Source organism: Hippocampus guttulatus, chromosome 2 (assembly GCF_054856545.1).
Source record: "Hippocampus guttulatus isolate MCC_2025c chromosome 2, RoL_Hgut_1.0, whole genome shotgun sequence".
NCBI lineage: Eukaryota > Metazoa > Chordata > Actinopteri > Syngnathiformes > Syngnathidae > Hippocampus > Hippocampus guttulatus.
In genome coordinates, this window is record NC_141262.1 from 16786707 (window position 1) to 16805079 (window position 18373).

General features: G+C 40.2%; 1 protein-coding gene across 1 annotated transcript; it reads right to left on the bottom strand.

The window, feature by feature from the left end:
* Positions 1-9898: 9898 nt before the first annotated feature.
* On the bottom strand, positions 9899-17481 carry LOC147208689 (transmembrane protein 182-like). Its single transcript, XM_086099404.1, has 5 exons — positions 16621-17481; positions 13353-13476; positions 12339-12437; positions 12038-12175; positions 9899-11429 (listed from the first exon to the last, which is right to left on the bottom strand). Exons 1-5 carry the CDS (start codon positions 16789-16791, stop codon positions 11209-11211), a joined length of 753 nt encoding a protein of 250 aa, XP_085955530.1. The 5' UTR covers positions 16792-17481; the 3' UTR covers positions 9899-11208.
* Positions 17482-18373: the final 892 nt, after the last annotated feature.

Here is an 18373-nt window from a genome sequence, read left to right on the forward strand (position 1 = left end):
TTCGCTCTGTTTGGATTTTGGCAGATCAAAGCGGCGGTTCAGATCCTGGCCAGATCACTCACTCGCTCCTCCTGAGTGGACACGTGCATACACACGCGCGCGCCCTCGCACACACTTCAGCAATTGGTGGACTGGTGAGGGTGCTGTTGTTAATGAGGCTGTGATGAATGGATCTTAAGGTGTCTTACACCTTCAGTATAAACTATAGTGGCACTTTTTTATGGCAAATGGCAAGTTTATATAATTCACAATGAGTACTACGTGGTGTACAGTATTTGTACTTGTTATTCTTGTCTGATATATTGAGGAAACGGCCAAGTTCTTGCTGACACTACATCATTGAGGAAGTCATGCATCATGGGTGTGCTTACTAACGGTGGTTTTGGAGTGGAAAAAAAGGACAACCCAATTGGTCGCCAAGATTAAACTCCTCCTATTTAAAGAATGAATGAAGACAAATCATCAAATTCAAAATGATGAACATTTAATATATTGTCTTTGTTGCAGGTAGTACATTCAATTGAGTATAGGGTGAAAACGTTTTGCAAATAATTGAATTTTATCATCTAGGTTCTTTTTATTTCTGTTTTACACAGCATCCCAAGTTCATTGGAGTTGGAGTTTTGTGTTTAAAAACCAAATGTGGGCTGTATGATGGAAGGCAAAATAATCTAACCTGTCAAAAATACAAATTGCGTTGTTTTCTTGGAATTTGTTTAAGACGGTGTTTGGTATGTATATTCTATTTAACTATATGCAAATTCATTGTTTTTTTTCTGATGCTACCTAATGTCACTAGCGGCTATGACAACATACTGTTACATCCCCATGACAGCTGAGGACAAGCGGTTTGCATAATGGACAGATGGAAAGGAACTAAATCTTTCTCAATGCAAAAAACTATAATCATCTTTTTAAAAAAAATTGGAGTGATAAATAGAACGACATGAAAACTGGTGTAAAATGTGTTTGTTCAGAGAGAAAGAAAACATTTTTTTTCCTTTAACATGCTGTCTCAAATATACACTCATGAATATAGCCATTTTTTTATTCATCATGTAAAACGTTTTTTTTTGTGAGTATGTGTCAAAAATGGTTGGCAACATATTTACAGTGAGAACTGTGATTTTTAGTTCTTGGGTGTACAAAGCGAGTGTTGCTAAAAGATATTGTGCGGGTTAGGGTGGAAAATAATTTCAGTTTCATCACTCAAAAGAAGTGTGGTAACCGTGGGAGCTGTAAACTGTATCGCTGGTGATAACAAAAGTGATGAATCCAATATATATATATTTTTTATTTCTATTTTAATTTTCATGCCAATCTGTTGAAACACACAAACACTAATGCACCATTACACACACACATATGTGCCTGCACACGTGTGCGCGTGCGCACACACACACACATGCATTCACACACACGCGCACACACACACACACACACACAAACACACACACACAAACACACGCACACAAAGCCTGCAGCTCCCCCTGCCATTCGCCTTCTGAGGCTTGCAGGTCTCTGATAGGAGAACTCTGGAATGGAAAAGAGATAAGAGTAAATAAGGAAATAAATAGAATAAAATGTAATTTCTGCTGATTCAGGGCACACAAGGGAGAAGTGGGAGAACATTGTGCACTGCCTGATGACAACAAATAAAAGGAAGCAAGGTAGACACATGAAATCGTGCAATTCTCATTCCTTGGGCTATAGCGCATTACTGATAGAAAGAAGCATATCTCATGTTGCCACTGTTTTCCTCCTTATGATCCGTGACCATTTCAAGTGACTGAATTGTGTCATTTCATTTCCATCACAATAATTTTAGATGGCAAATTGCCACTTGCCTAAAGCCTTCTCTTGGTCGTTGTGGTCTCACTCTAGAGGGGATCTGTGTGAATCCAAAAGGGTCCTGCATCGCCAGTCCCCCCTTTTCTAATCGAGCCACCAGCTTTGATGCGACCACTCCAGCAGGCTTTCTTCTCAGATGTTGCTTAATTACACTCATATTCTCTTAATTACCTTATCAGTGCTGAATAATCCCATGGTCAGTGTTTGAACGTATCAAAGCAGAGCGGCTCTGTTTCATGTCCTGTTTGTTTGTTTGGTTTTTGTTTTTCTTTTGTTTTGTTTTGTTTTGCAATTGGAGAAAGGGAATTAATTGGTCATTTTTCCAGCAACAAAGAAAGAAAGACACCGCTAAAATTGACCACGGCGGCCAAACAATCCTAATTTGGATCAGCACCAAATTACATAACCTCAGAGACAAGCACTTCCTGTTTATGCCTGAATGCTGTCATTCAGATTCATAAACGGGGAAAAATAATTAGGGAAAGTAACTACTCCTGGATTTATATTTTCCTCAACGTTCTCATTTCTTCAAGGTTTTTCCATCACCTATGACACATGAAGGGCGTCAGTGGAGGACTTTTGGGGTAATCCTGCTCCCTAACAAATGAAAACATCATCCCTTTAGTGAGATCATAAATCTTTTTCTTGAATTGGTGTGGCTGTTCGAAGCTATGATGGAAGATTTAGCCATTTTAGTCATGATACACAATCTCAAAACAAGAGAGATGATAGGGAGCATCAGTTGGCACAGATGCATCACCACTCCCATCTTAAACACTGCAATAATTCAACTGAGTGTATTCACCAGGTATACAATGAACCGAAACGACCGCAAAACGTATGCATCTGTACTAGGAGTACTCAAATACAATTCTTAAGGGGCCACAAAGCTTTTTAGAAATCAGTTAGCAATCCATTGATTGAGGTTAGGCAGGTCACATGTGCGAATACTGGAAATAATCTCCCACTTTGGGGTACGGGCACGTTGGAATTTGACATTTTAATGGCAATACCAATAGCAAAATAAACCCAGTAAACAATAAATGTATGTGCAAAACTTGATGATTTTTCATGCATGTTTAGACTCTCATTTGTGCACAAGGTTTCTTTTTTTTTCACTAAAATGGGATTTTGAGTTTTTCCTTGCCCAGTTGGGCCTTTCACTCATAGGATGTCAGAAAACATTGTCAAATGTCGGACTGTAAAAGCCCTCGAGACTCTTTTAAAGGCCATAGAAATAAAGTAAAATGACTTGACTTCACTGCATTTGCTGTAGGTTTTAACTCCTATTTATTTTTAGCTGGTAACAGACACAAACCCATGGGAAATAATCCCTCATACACACTCTGCGGCTGCACATATGCACACATTATGTGTGCACAGACATAGCTTAAGAGCAAAATGGCTTGTCCTCCATTCATTGCCCGTGAAGAACAAAATACACTTTTCAACATTGAAGGAGTTCAATAAAAGAGCAACCTGAGTCGTGACACTCACCTGTTTCCAATTTACCTGTTCACCTGTGGAATGTTCCAAACAGGTGTTGTTTCTTTTTGTTGGGGTTGTTTTTGTTACCGTTTTTTTTTTTTTAGCAAATTTATAATATGCCGTCTTCCTAACGGCGTCTAAGTGTCAACAACATGCACAGTTTCCTCCGAATAGACTTTACATTGGCTCCCATTCGGCTGTAGACCAGTCCAGAGTGTAGTCAGCCTTCTGCCTGAAGTCAGCTGGAACAGGCTCCCACAACCACCCCACAACCCTATTCAGGATGTTGAAAATGGATGGATGGATGGATTCTGCTATGCCATAGGTGTGAAACTCAGGTCCTGGAGGGCCACTGCCCTCCATGTTTTCCAAGTCTCCCTGTTGCAACACACCTGGTTCAAACGAACAGGTTCAATGTCAGGCTTCCACAGAGCTTGCTGATGAGCTGATCATTTGAATCAGGTGTGTTGCAACAGGGAGACTTGGAAAACATGCAGGACAGCGGCCCTCCAGGACCTGAGTTTGACACCTATGTGCTATGCACTGAATGGGTTAGGTCCAGAATGCATGAAGGATATACTTGCGGATAAAGCTTGTGGAGCGTTTTTTTAATACATTTTTAAAATCAACTAAATTATATGGCATTTTATTCCTTTCATCTGCTCTTAAATGTCTGTTGTTTGTAAACATGTTTAAATGTCCTTTTAATGAGCTACTTTAGTTCTCTTTGCTTTATGAATATATCCAGTTGTTCTGTTGCAAATACTTTAAGGTGCTGTGCTTTTGGCTGTGCGAAGTAGATTGAGTTGTCGTGTGTATGTAGTGTGCTAAAGAAAGTTGCCTCGCTTCGTCTCGATGCAGTCCTTCTGTGGTGCATTCCTGATGGACAGATTCTGCATATTGGCCGTGGAAATGTTTGAGGTATTGTGTCCACACATGATACAATCACAACCTTGTTATGTTAAATAATGGGGAAGACACAAGCACATCATCCATATCTGATATGTCATTGCCCATGTTGGCCGATTCTGTTAAAAAGTAACAGTATCAAGAATGTAAACATATCTGCTGATTTTTGGGGGGGTTTAACATACAGGTTGAAACTGCACTGAATACTACAATACCCACAAGGCATGAAAGCATGTATCTGTAAGGTTGTCAAATGGGGGGGGAAACCCCGTTGCATTTAATGACGCAAAGTAAATTAAGCCAAAATTAAATCAAGGTTCAGCTTCTACTGTATGAAGTGTGATTTGAACACGTGCCCTCTTTTGTAAACTGGAACAGTGACGAGTCAACTGAACACCGTTTGGAAAATTTTGATTAAAAAACATCTGTATTTAACTTAAATCTTGACTAATTTGAGGATGCTTATGACTAAAATGTAATCCATAAATATGTTTAGATGAGCACTGTGTGGTGTCTGAAATATATCTTCCAGACTTTAATTGAAGACATCTCCACTTAATTGTAAAGCCATAAATCACATGGGGAATCTAAAATTAAAAAATATATATACGGTACACAGTATAATAAATAGGGAATCCCCCTATTTAACTGCACACATCTCCTAAAAGATGTGATTTCACCTTAAACATATCCGACGTGTTGCATACGTGTTGTCAACACACGCGTGTTTTAATGTGGAGATGGTAATTAAGAAATAATTGGAGGGACTCTCGACATGTTGCTGAAGCGTGGAAGATTCATGCCTAAGTGTTAATTCCGTGTGCACAGATGTTAATGCACACTGCACGTTGGCTTCCTGTGTTCTTATCCAGCGTGCATGTGTTCAACTCTTCAAAGCCACCCCCCTGAATCCATCAGCTTGGAGAAGATTTCAACTCTGCTGCCTTTTGATGGATGTGTCTTGCTGCCTTTTATCTCTCGCTGCGTTTGCAAACTAATTATTTTTTTTCCTCCCCTTATTCTCTTCCTCGCTCTCAGGCAAATATTTGTTTCCTCTGAGGTGAGTGTGTGCAAACCTTCCTCAGAGCTCCATCCGCTGCCATCTGCCAATCAAGCGTGCTGGAGTCCTGAAACTATTCGCAATGCCTTCTTTCTCCTCCCTCCTTAAGGAGGAAGAAAAGAATTTGGAGAAACAAATCCTGCGAGAGCACGAATATTCCTGTACGTTCTGGAAATATTACAGGGAAATACAGATGTACATTAGAGAAGAAAAAGAAAACATATCGCTGTCACACAAACACGCGTCTCCTGTCCATGCAGACCTTTTCTTGTTTGTCTATGAGCAAAACTCCTTGTTTTATTTTGGATTTGTGTTATGTAAGGGGATTCCATAACATCAGTCTAACCATTTGTGTTGTTTGTCAGAGAACTTTGAGAGTGTGTAAATATTGATTTGTGTGCTGCGGTTTGCTGAAAGACAAACAATGCCACCTGCTTGTTGCGGACAGGTGAATGAAGCCAGCTGCAACCAAAATCTGTAAAGAGGCATTATTGACACAATACAACAACCCCTTTGAAATGTCGTGTTTAAAAAAATAAAAATAAAAAAAAGAGTCAAGACTAAATCCTTTCAAAGCTTGTTAGTCTACCCCTAACTCATACAATCCAGTTGGGGAATTAAAATACAATTTATGTGAGAGAGCAAATAAAAATAACTGAGAAAACGTGGTTGCATAAGTGTGCACACCCACTTTTAAATGAGGATATGGCTGTTCAGAATGAACCAATCGCATTCGAACCCAAGTTAAATGGTACACCTGCCACCATTTTGTGTAAATATAAATAAAGTTCAGCTGTTTATTTGTTTGTTTTTATTCCCCCGGTCAAATATGTTTTTTTCTGAATTGAGTTGTACTCGTTATTGGTCACATTAATGGTCAAAAATGCTTTGAAATTATTTACCTTTGTGTCATTTAAAAAAATGTTTTATAACACATCTGGTATTTTAACAAGGCTGTGTAGACTATGACATCGATTGTACGTGATTGGACTGACTGTTGTGGGATGTCACCAACAGTGACATGAAGAATATCTTGAATAATAATTTATCCCGTATTAATGTGACACGTGTATCTAAACATTGTTCAAAGTTGACTGGTTCTCCCGTTACCTGTTGGAACTGTTTTTGTTTCTATCACTCCCTGTTGGCAACCCCGCCTCTAATTTTTTATTGAAACAGTCAACTGGGCATGACTTGCATATGACAAATGACCATTTTGTCAATGAATTCATGCCTTGTTATATGTGTCAATCTTGTTGCTGTGTGAGGTGTGACAGCAGGTGATTTTGGTTTTCCTAGGCCAAAACTTTTAGTCAATCAAAATTATTAAGATAATCATGATTCAAAAACAAAGATATGGTATCAGTGAATAACCTGAGTTCATTCAGTGTCCGATCAGACTGCTCAGATACGTGACATCAAGGAAAGTTCATGGTATGCTGAGATTATGCAGCATTATAGTGTTTCATACTTTTCTTTGGTCTTTTGTCATGGTGAGCATTTTGCAGAATTTGCAGGACAACTGTGAGTCATAGTAATTATTACCAAAAATTAGCATTGATGTTAACACAATAACAATATTATTTACTTAACAACAGCTGTCTTTCCATGATCAATTAAAACAAAATATTCAAAAAGAAAAAGAAAATCCCAACTCCAGTTGTGATTTACATAAAATTGGGCTTTCTGTGTCTCTGGCACAAATATTGGTCATAACACGAACAGTGAAAACAGAGAAAATGAGCTGTGGTATTCATTTTGGCTCAAAAGCTATGCGGCTAAAGAAACAAGCAGACTGGATATTGGCGGGGTAGAAAAATTCCAACTTCATGCAAGTTAAAAAACATTTAAAAAAGAAACAAAAGCACATAGAGTTTGACCTTAGATGTTCCCGTTTGGAGGCGATTGTAAACAACATGACAAAATGTCTCATATATGGGTGAGGGGAGTTGCATGGGCATATGCATCTCATCTTCTTAAATTTTGCCAACTGAAAGAAAAAATAAAAGACAACTCCACAGGCAATGATTGATGAGCAATGGTTACTTTGCAGTCTTACCCTTTTGAACGGGAGTCCACTTATTTCCGGTATGACGTATTTTCTTCCATTTTTCTCCCGTTATTTTCTCTTAACAAAAAACAAGTCCATAAAACTGAGAAACTATCCAAAGGCACGCAGAATGACTCTTTTGATGCTCCTCACCTAAAAGTCACACTGAGGCTTCTTAGCTCTGACAGTGGTGTGAACTCTTGAAATTCTATATCAAGGTATTGTTTTTTCCCCCGTAGGCCTAACCATTTTAATATGATGCCAAAATAGTATTGTTCTGTATGTAAAGTAATGTGTAGTTTTTCAAACACAGTTTATCTCTCCCATAAATTACAAATAAAGAAACAGTCGGGAGTTATTTTGCATTCCTAACGAGTACAATTATGTCCTCTTTGCCATGTTTTGGCAGAAAAAGAAGACATTGCTTTTACACAGATCCACAGTTGCATATTATGTTTGAAAAAGGGAAAACACTTAAAACACGATCCTCTTCTCCATTAGTTCAACCTTTTTACTGCTTTCTGCTATCATCATCTGTGTGTAAGTGATCCTGTCTTTGTGAGGTTAATTGAAGGCAGGAGCTGTGACTGTCTCAGACATAATCTGCCTGCATTTACACTTCTGTGTGTGTGTGTGTGTCTTGAGGGGAGGGATGTCTTTCATAAGTCCACTCTTGTTATTTATACAGAACTGGAAAAAGAAATGCGCACAGCAACTCTTCTTTATCCCTCCACCTGCTGCCTCTCTACCTTAAACCCTCAAAACAGATTAGCAATGTGTGTGTGTGTGTGTGCGCATGTGCGCGTGCAAATGCACTTGGAGGAGGTGGGTCCGTTCCGGAGGATTTGGATGCACAAAAGAAACAAAAATAAATAAATAAATAAAACAAAACCCCAAGAGTATTGCCACAAGGCTTGCTTTTCTCTCATATCAGCGCTTATCTAGGCAGTTATTTTTGACAGGAGAAAAGCCTTTCTCTGTGAGGGACAGTTTTGCACGCGCGCACACACACACACACACACACACACATATATAACACTTAAAATTGTGTTTGCATTATTTTAGAGGACCTTTCACTGCCCCACTCCCAACGCTTCCCTTAAAAGCTAAGCGATGGTAAGAGCCTCCATAGAGGGTAACACTCAAACATGTACCTATGTCAATCGACTTATGTCTTCGCAACATGTGAAATAACCAGCACACACACACACACACACACACACACGCACACACACGCGCACACACACACACACACACACACAGGTCTGACACACGGAGCAGGTAATCGGCTCACCACTGTTAGGGGGTTAGAGCATGGAAGAAAAGTGTTCTCACCAAGTGTATCCTGTCTTTTGACTGGATTAGAGCTCACTTGCGTTGGTCCTGGTGCTCAGTCCAGATGATTTAGGGGTGGTAAATGTGCCTGTTCCTGTGTTGCCTGCTTTTTTTTGTGGTACAAAATAATGCTCGGAAAAACAACAAGATGTAATTCACACGATAGAATGTAATTTTGGACCAACTGGCTACAATGTTGGGTATATCCGCACAATCGGAGCTGTATTTTGAATACTGCCTTTATTAAATAATAATAATAATAATAATAACAACAATAACAATAATAATGCTTCGTTTTTGAATGACACCGTCAACTACTGGTACTACGTTTATTACTTTCACTTGTACACTGCATTACGCATCGTACTGAGAGATTTTACCGATATTTTGCCCTTCATTAATTAAAAGCTCAAGGGATAACCTCTACTTAAAATATGATGTAGCGAGGACCCACAGTTTGAATAAAATGTTTAAAAATTGATTTATTCAAACAAAGCGAAATTATTCATCAATGCATCATATGTGGGGGCCAAAATTGGCTCAGCCCATATTGTGAGATGCACATGGCAGGTGTACCTCATGAAATGGTCAGGAACGGATTAAGTTCCCTGCATCCACTGATGGCTTTCATTTAGAAATTGAAGACATTTTGTTAGGAATTCACAATGTTCCACATTATTATTGATAAAGGAGATGGGGGTTGGGGGGTGGCGTGTTGAACACCAACAAGTCAGACAGTTCACATTTCTGTTCCGTAATACTTCTTGTATTACCCCTTCCTTACCGATGCTTTTCCCACCATAATTCTTTCTTGTGTGCAACCATGCATGGGAACAGAGACCTCAGCTGGCCACTTGCGGGAATTATTTTAGGCAGCTTCTCAGGTTTGACGACCTTTCTACTGTTAGATGCTTAACTTCTTATTACACGTTGCCGTTATAGTCAAACATAACATCCCTTCCATGACTTGAAGGTGAACTACGTTATTAGAAGTAAGATTTCATCGCGAAGTTATAACAAGAGCAATATTCAAATCTAAAATATCTTAATCCTTTAATGTACCACGTGTTGTGTTTGTCTTTGTTTTTATTTTTAAACATCAAATTTACAACTGTATCAGTTACTTTTATCTCAGTCGTTTCCTTTCTCTCTTATTATTATTCGTTTTTTTTTTACCCAATGCACTACCTCACTGGTTCAGTGCAGACATGTTTAACTGTGTTCTATAAATAAACGTGACTTTTATTGTATATTACGTTTTGTCATTTCAACAGTTAAACATCCAATATACGGATTTGGCAAACTTTAAACATCAACAATTCTGTTTGTCTCAAAGACTTAATTATGTCACTGCACATCTAATACACATAAACGCACTGACCGAGATAAGCGGCATGAAGTCCAACACGAGAGCAGTGTCAAAAAGTTCTGCCAAAACATTATACAATCAGTTTTAATACTTCACCATACTGTGGTGTTTCTCAATGTGCCCCAATCTTCCAGCAAAAATCAGGTAAAGAACCAATAGTACATACAGTTGGAACATACAGTTGAGACACATTTCTTCTTTATTTAGCTGGCACTCCAGTCCCTGTACGTGCTCTATTATTAGACAATCTGTTGCAGAGATCACTTGTGTCTGCTGACTGTTGCTTTGGTTTGGCTGTCAAGGAACAATACATCACTCGAGATTGTATTTTATTGTTGCTAGAATTATGCAAATAATCCATTTAGACCATAGATTGGGTTATATGCAAAAGAAATAATTGATCGACTGGAGGCTACTTTTTTTTGTCCTTTACTGTACTTCTTAACAATGAGCATGCAGGTTACATAAAATATACATAAAAGAGCATATTATTAATTAATTATTGAGAGAGTTAGATAGATAGCTAGATAGCTAGCTCACGTATGACTTGCATCCTGGCTAATAAATTAATAGACTGTTGAGTATGTTTGTGGTTGGGGAGTTGTTCTTGTTAAATTGAATCAGAGGACGACTGTCAGGTAAGACAATATTCCTGAGATAAAAACCACAGATGCAGCACAGGCTTCTTCCGTGGCGATAGAGGGACGTTGCGTACATAGATACATATTAAAGAAGCTCAGAGAACCTTTTTTATGAACTCTTCATGAAGGCTATCTGTTTTACATGAAATAAACATTTACGTTTTCGCTGGCATTAACACGAAACTCTGGTGACAAATGAACACATCACAAAAAGCCTTGAGAAAAACCCAAGTTTTCATCCCAAATGATTTTAATGGATGAAAAGATACTTTATAAAAAATCGAATTCAGTTCCATTTTATATTTGAACAAAATAAGTACTGCATTGTCAAACAAATTGGGCTATCTTGTGCTATCTGGCGGCACAGACTCTTTTGACATTCCATACCCCCAAAAATGTCTGCAGCAATGCCTTCTCAGGACAATGATGTGATTTTGAATGAATCTCTTCCCGCGCAGGACACAAAAAGGTCAGTTGTATCCTCTCTTATGCCAGATGGCCTTGCTCACTTGTTGGCAAGCAGCGCTCGTCCCACAAGCATGAAGATCAATCCAGAGAGGAGCTCCAGGGGCACGCCAGCTGCAGCCACCATGAACGACAGGCCATAGAGCACCGAGACCTGGATATCGATACATGTCTCCCCTCTCTCCTGGAGGACGTAACGCTTCACATCCACCACCTCCATCCAAAGTACGAAGAGCACCAACACAGACAGGAACAAGCATGCTGCGGAGAAACAAAAATTGGGCGATTAATGCCATTCGACCCTTCCTGTTTTTACTATTACCATGGTAGCAATGTTTACTCACCCCGCAGTAATTCTACAGTGAGTGAGTTAGATGCATCATTGTGTGGAGGGTGTGACTCTCATGTACCGCATAGCGCACACCGGCAATGACTGAAAGAATTTGTTTCCTCTGCAAAATACATTATATACAAACCACCGTCCTCTCGCCTTTTCAATACATTTATGACGTTGATGTCTGCGGAAGTATGTTGCAGCACGTCCATGATGTGTTCCAGCGCACAAAATAAACGCATGGGTGGGCGAGCAATCATTTCCTGCCTCTGATCTCCATAAAAACACCTTTCGGGTGAAGTAGATCAAAGATGATGAACTTCGCTCATCCAACATCATGACCTGACCTCACAAATGTTCTTCTTGATGAATGAGCAAAGGTCCCTCAGATATATTTCGCGTGTTGTAGATTGCCCAAATTGTAAGAATTGCTTTAGCTGCAAAAGGAGGGCAATGTACAATACTATTGTCTCTTCACTGTATATTTAACACAACAGACCAGTAGTGTTCTTCGCATAGCTGAAGGCTATTTTACCAGCAATGATGAGAAAGGCTCCACCCAGCTTGTAGAGTTTATGGCTGATAAAGGGGACGCCACAGACCAGTAGGAAGCCTCCAGTCAGAGCCGAGGCCAGTGCGAGGATGATAAACACTGTCCAGAAACCTCGAAACACTTTAAGAAATACAAGCACATCACCATTAGTAATAATCCAATCTGTAGGGTCTGTGTTTTTGATTGGAAAAACTATGTTCATCAACAGGGGGTTAGTAACACAGTACTAGTCTCAAATCTTCCCAGCAACTGAAAAGAAAGTCATGATTGAAATGTTCACCACCTGCTGTAGTATCATAACTGGAATGAGGTACTCGTCCAATCACAACTGGTAATGGGAAGAGGTAGCCATGGACACACACCTTGGATGCCGGTTGGTTTGCTACAAGTAAAAGGAAAACACAATGTTTGTAGGGAGAGCAAACAAAATCTTTATTTTTTTTTGAACACGATAATCACATTTGTAAAGTAATGAGACATTTTGAATCCCTCTTCTGAAAACCCAAATTTGAGACAGCTTGAGTCTGGAATTAGAAGTAAAAAAATGTTATATATATATATATATATATATATACAGTATATATACCGTCCTCGAATACATGCCTTTTTTTTGTTAGATTCATGGGCAACAGTAATAATTATATTTTCTAGCGTCTACATACGGCCGTATTAACCATCGTCGAACAACAGAGTTTTGTATGCTGCTAATGGAGAGCAGCTGTGTGGCATAAGCCTTCCAGTGGTCTAATAAATTGAAAATTTGTCGAGTCTAATGCCACTGTTAGCTTTGTTTTTCTAAGGTATCCTTTTCATTGCAATTATGTGGCCATGTAGGACGCGACAGATGGGTTTTGCATGATTGTGTTTTGCATAATCGCAACTTCACATTCAAAACCCCACCAAACTTTGTTCAGGTGTGACGAATGTGACAAGGGAGAAAATGTTACTGGACAAAGGTACGAATCCAATTTTTTTTACAGGTTTCTTCTGTCTATTTGGATCATTATTCTCTCTGATGTGTTCCACTGTGTGAAACAAGTCGCAACGTGTATGCGTAATGCTGACAAAGAAGGATGCTGATGAATGCTGATGATTTCAACGGATGAGGGAATTATTGAGGTGATATTGAAGAGGAAGCTTCTATGGCATGGTAACTTAAAAAACATTTATGTAAATGTTGGAAAATGTATTGCTTTTTTTTTCCATCAAACAGGAAGTGAGCAAATCTGGCCCCTTGTCCAGTACAGCACTATTCAGATCAAAACAATGCTCCACCATTGTAAAGTGTTTCACATACTGAAAAATGTCGCCAAGACTTCATTTGCGGTGGATTCTACGTGGAACAGACAGCGCCAAAAAAAGCCTTCATGGTGGAGTGTGAGATACGCAGGAGAGATGGTGACTGCTTTCACAAACTGCAGCTGAGGAATAAAAAGAGACAAGCTGACATCAGTTGTCAAATAAAGACACGACAGCCGAAGTTTCTGTCAGTCAGTCAACATATGGCTGTGCTGATGCTTAGAGGGTCCATATTGCAAACAGAAATATTTCAAGGCCTCCAATGTGGTTCTGATCGAGAGGTTTGTGCAGCTTTCATGGGGAAACTTATGAAACATGCATGCTCATAAATTCCACCGCCTTGTCAAAAATATGATTGATGACACAGGGAAACTTTAATTAACCTCTTATGGAAAATGAAAGGCTGACAGTAGGTTGGACTTTTCAGCACTAGTAGCGCTCATTAATGTGTGCCGATGCACTTATGTCCGTATTCTCCCGTGTGCGTAAGAGGGAAAATAAATTTGCAAGCTTTTCCTGGCTGCGTGCATTCCTCCATTGACTGAAGTCTGCTATTTACGTACCTTCATCTCAGATAATGCGCTCTGGGTGGAGCAACCCTAAAATGTGGGTGGACTTTCACGTTTCTGAGGCTGGAGAAAGTCAGTGCCCCGTGAAGGTACAACATCATTTTACACTTAAATTTTGGATCCAGTTTGAAAATTATAAATTGTCTACTAATGATAATGTAAAAGAGACAGAAAGCATTCAAATGTATTTGCACACTCAGAAAAATGTTTTGTTGTATTTGCTTTCTTTTTCACCGTATTCTTGTGTTGTTGGCATTCCCTGTCCATGAGTGTTGTAGTTCTCGAGACTTGTGAAGGGACTGGATCTCTTCTTGGAATCAAAGGCATTTGTCTGGTCTCGGACAGGATTTTTGATCATGACTGAGTGAGACCAGGCCCTTACAACTGTGGTCAGTGACAAACACAGATTGCTCTGCCTTTCCAGGATCGCCTAGAGTGCCACGCCCCCTGCTCACAGAGAATGGATTAAGACGACTGGAGCCACAGCGCCCCCGAAAAATTCGAAAATAATCTCAGCTTCAGCAAATACGTCCCTAATTAAATTTGGTTTCCAAAACAGTAATGTAATTATGGTTAATTTCCCAACAAGCAATTGTTGACATTTATCGTGACTAGGTGGCGTACACCCTGATTGCAAGCCAATCGCAGGGCACACATAGACGTTGTCATGACAATTCAGTACTCTGTCCGTCATTGATGGATGCCCGTTTTGCTGATAACTGACACTCCACCTCTCTCATCTGTTTTGTTTGTGGGGCCGGATACAAGCAGGGTTGCATCCCTTGACTACGGTATATGGAAAAGTGTTTCCTGTAGAGTAGGTTATGGTATGCACCAAAGAACTGTCATCCGCCAATAAACCAAGAAGAAGAAGAATGAGGAGAACAAGAAGGAGATGAAGAAGAAGTAGACGATAACGATGATTATTTATGGCCAGGAGTAGAAGCGCAAGCAGCTTGGATTGGATTTTACCTTTGGCCATAATGCAGAGCGGGTTTCTGGTAAAGATAAGCCATTTTAAACTTCATGTTAAAAACTTTTGGACATTTTAGGAGTTAAAATAGCTGAGGGCAGCCAGTAGCATGCTCCCACTGTACTTTTACAATTCAATAGATTGGAAAATACAGTAAATGTATGTGAGATGTATGTGAGTGTCTGTCTGTGTAAAGCATGTACTTTGTAGATACGTTCATCTGTTGGACTATGACGTGTTTTTTTTTTTGGGAGCACAGAGGTAGGGGACTGATGGACCAAGGATCGACGGAGTGGCCGACGAATGAAATTTACAGACAGATGCAATGACATGTTGTCCAAATGTCAAAAATAAATTACATTTATAAACAGCAGAAAATGATGTTAGATTGAGCAGGCTGTTGTAAACAGGTGTGATTTGGGAAAATGTCTCTTTGTAACTGCCATTGTTCTGCCACGGTGTTGTTGGCGCAAAGCAGCATTTATACTTTGTCATGTGTGCCATCAGGGGCAAAACAGGTGCAAACTGCGCTCAGCTGTCAAACTTGGTGGGTGTGTCTGCAAAGGCATGGCATTAGCGCAATGTCCTTATGGACATTAAGACAGAGCAAACTGCTGCTGCAAATGAAGTGAAATTAAAGGTCCGATCAGTGGCCGCAGTTCATTATTTGTGGATTCAACCATCAGTCTTCTGCTGGGAAAGCAAAAGCGACTTTTGTTTTGTCTGATTTGCTTCTGAATGTCATACATATGTTGTGTTTGTAAATAATGCTTGTCGGGGTTGTGTCTTTGCTTGGGTGAATTGCATTGAGTTGCTTTGTGTATGAAATGTGCGATATAAAAAAGAAATGCCTTGATTTTCCTTTCCAAATAAATAAATAAATTCTTAAAAAGCTGAATATTATTTTGGGGGAAGCCAGAGGCACTTTCCACAGACGCAGGTGTGTGATGATTCCTCATCAACATGAGCTTGAATGCCATCCATTATGCAAACCTTTATTGGTTCATTCTGAACAGAGTCACATCCCAAGTTAGGATAGAGTTTGCACACTTATGCAACCTCATTCATTCATTCATTCATTCATTTTCCGAACCGCTTGATCCTCACTAGGGTCACGGGGGGTGCTGGAGCCTATCCCAGCCGTCTCCGGGCAGTAGGCGGGGGACACCCTGAATCAGTTGCCAGCCAATCGCAGGGCACACAGAGACGAACAACCATCCACGCCCACACTCACACCTAGGGAGAATTCAGAGTGCCCAATCAGCCTGACATGCATGTTTTTGGAATGTGGGAGGAAACCGGAGCACCCGGAGAAAACCCACGCAGGCCCGGGGAGAACATGCAAACTCCACACAGGGAGGCCGGAGCTGGAATCGAACCCGGTACCTCCGCACTGTGAAGCCGACGTGCTAACCACTGGACTACCGGGCCGCCATTGCAACCTCATTCTGTCAGTTATTCTGATTATTTTCCTCTCAAAATGTTTTTTTATTTATTTTTTTAGTTGGCTTGTAACGGATGACAGGTCACATCAATGGTGGAACAACTTTTGACATGCTTTCTATTCATGTTATTATTTATTTCGTAAAAATCTTGGCCTCAAAAAATGTCAATGGAGGAAAAGCTCTTAGCTTGAATAGAAGGGGATGCCACAATATACTGTATATACTATAAATATACTTTACTCTTTTTTTTTAACAAACAATGTTCATATCATGTCTTACCTCCGTCCCATTGGCATCTTTTTCTACTATTGTTTCTGTGGTGTGCCTTGAGTAAGGTCCGCAGTTGTCCCTGGCCACCAACCAGTAGTCTGTGCTAAAGGCCAGAAAGAAACATATTGTCCCCAATACGCCAAATATCCCCCCAGCTAAGGCTGCAGCTCCCACCCTCATAGCTCCAAACAAAAATCCTTTTGACAACAATTGTATCTTCTTTCCAGACTTGGAGATCAGTCACACCTTGACGTTGTCCCTTCTGCAAACCTCTCTGGACCACTCACTGACACGCAGGGAGTGTTGAGGGGGAAAACAAGCTCCAGTGAGTAAGGACAGCAGGCGGGGGTATCAGAGTTATTTTGGGAAGCATGTCTGTCCTGGTCAAATTACCCCTGGTGTGCCCAGCAACGAGGACTGGTTGTTTGTGTCGACTGAAGATGGCAAGTGTGCAAGCTTGAAGGAATGCAAGAAATTTGTTAGCTTGGTGTTACTCTTGGAGGAGCACTTTGAAAATAAATTAGACCGCCGATGCAAATGACCCTCGAATCGTCAACATGTTAGGAGCTTGGGCAAGGAAAGTTTTAAAGTTGTACACATTCCGTGTAATGGGCAATTGTTTGCTGTCCTGCTTTTGGTTGTCCCTGTTCTTCTTTGATCCAAAGCAAAAGTGTAAATAAATAAATAAAATAGAATAAACTAAAATCCGAGTGGCCCAGTGGTGAGCGTGTCGACCTAACAGGAACCGGGTTCAATCCCAGCTCCGACCTTCCTGTGTGGAGTGTGCATGTTCTCCCCGGTCCTGCGTGGGTTTTCTCCAGGTACTCCGGCTTCCTCCCACATTCCAAAAATATGCACGAACACTCTAAATTGTCCCTAGGTGTGAGTGTGAGCGCAGATGGTTGTTTGTCTCTGTGTGTCCTGCGATTCGCTGGCATCCAGTTCAGGGTATACCCCGCCTACTGCCTGAAGACAGGCTACTGGGATAGGCTCCAGCACCCCCCCCCCGCGACCCTTGTGAGGATAAAGCGGATCAGACAATGGATGGATGAATGGATAAACTGGTTCCGTCGTGCACACATACAAGTACAAGACTCTTTAACCCTTTCTGACAGATGCAATGCATATCAGTGTATTTTGCCCATTTTGCTCTGGTACGGTAACTTATAACAATGTTTTTTTCTTCTGTGGCTGCATGGCAGTCTTGGTGCAAGGAATTTGAAAGTCATAACTATAACCACCAGGTTCCTCCAACAATGAACACGTGTCAGTCCTTTGTATAGCCTGGATGTAGAACTTTAAAATGTGGCATTTGTTGCCATCCACAGGAGAAAAATGTCTCCGCATAAAATTCTCTTATCAAGGACATTGGTGGCCTGAACTCCCTCTCTTTAAATAGATGAATGATTTGATGAGGAGGGGGAATTATTTGTGTTTCAAAATGTTTACTATTGAAAGTTACAAAGTCAAGAGAGGTACACCCACCCCTATACACACACAAATCAACTTAAATGAAAATAGACAATAATTAAACAATTAATAAACATTATCTAAGTTGAATGCTGTTTAGACCACATGTGTGTGACCATTGACTCTGACTACAACTGTGTTTTTTAATTTCATTGGTGTGCCTTCAGCAGGAAACCTTAGGGGTGACGAAACACTTACAACCTTTCAAGTTGCAGTCTTAAAAAAATGTCCCCTATTTTACCTGCCTGGTCCGACTTGATTTAAAGAGCAGACTTCAGCGATGCTTGGACCT

Coding starts and splice junctions, on each gene's coding strand:
- LOC147208689 (XM_086099404.1), bottom strand. CDS start 16,791: ATGAGGGTGGGAGCTGCAGCCTTAGCTGGGGGGATATTTGGCGTATTG. Junction 12,176..12,338: donor CAGTTATGATACTACAGCAG/GTGGTGAACATT, acceptor TATTTCTTAAAG/TGTTTCGAGGTTTCTGGACA. Junction 11,430..12,037: donor AGCCTTTCTCATCATTGCTG/GTAAAATAGCCT, acceptor GTTTCTCCGCAG/CATGCTTGTTCCTGTCTGTG.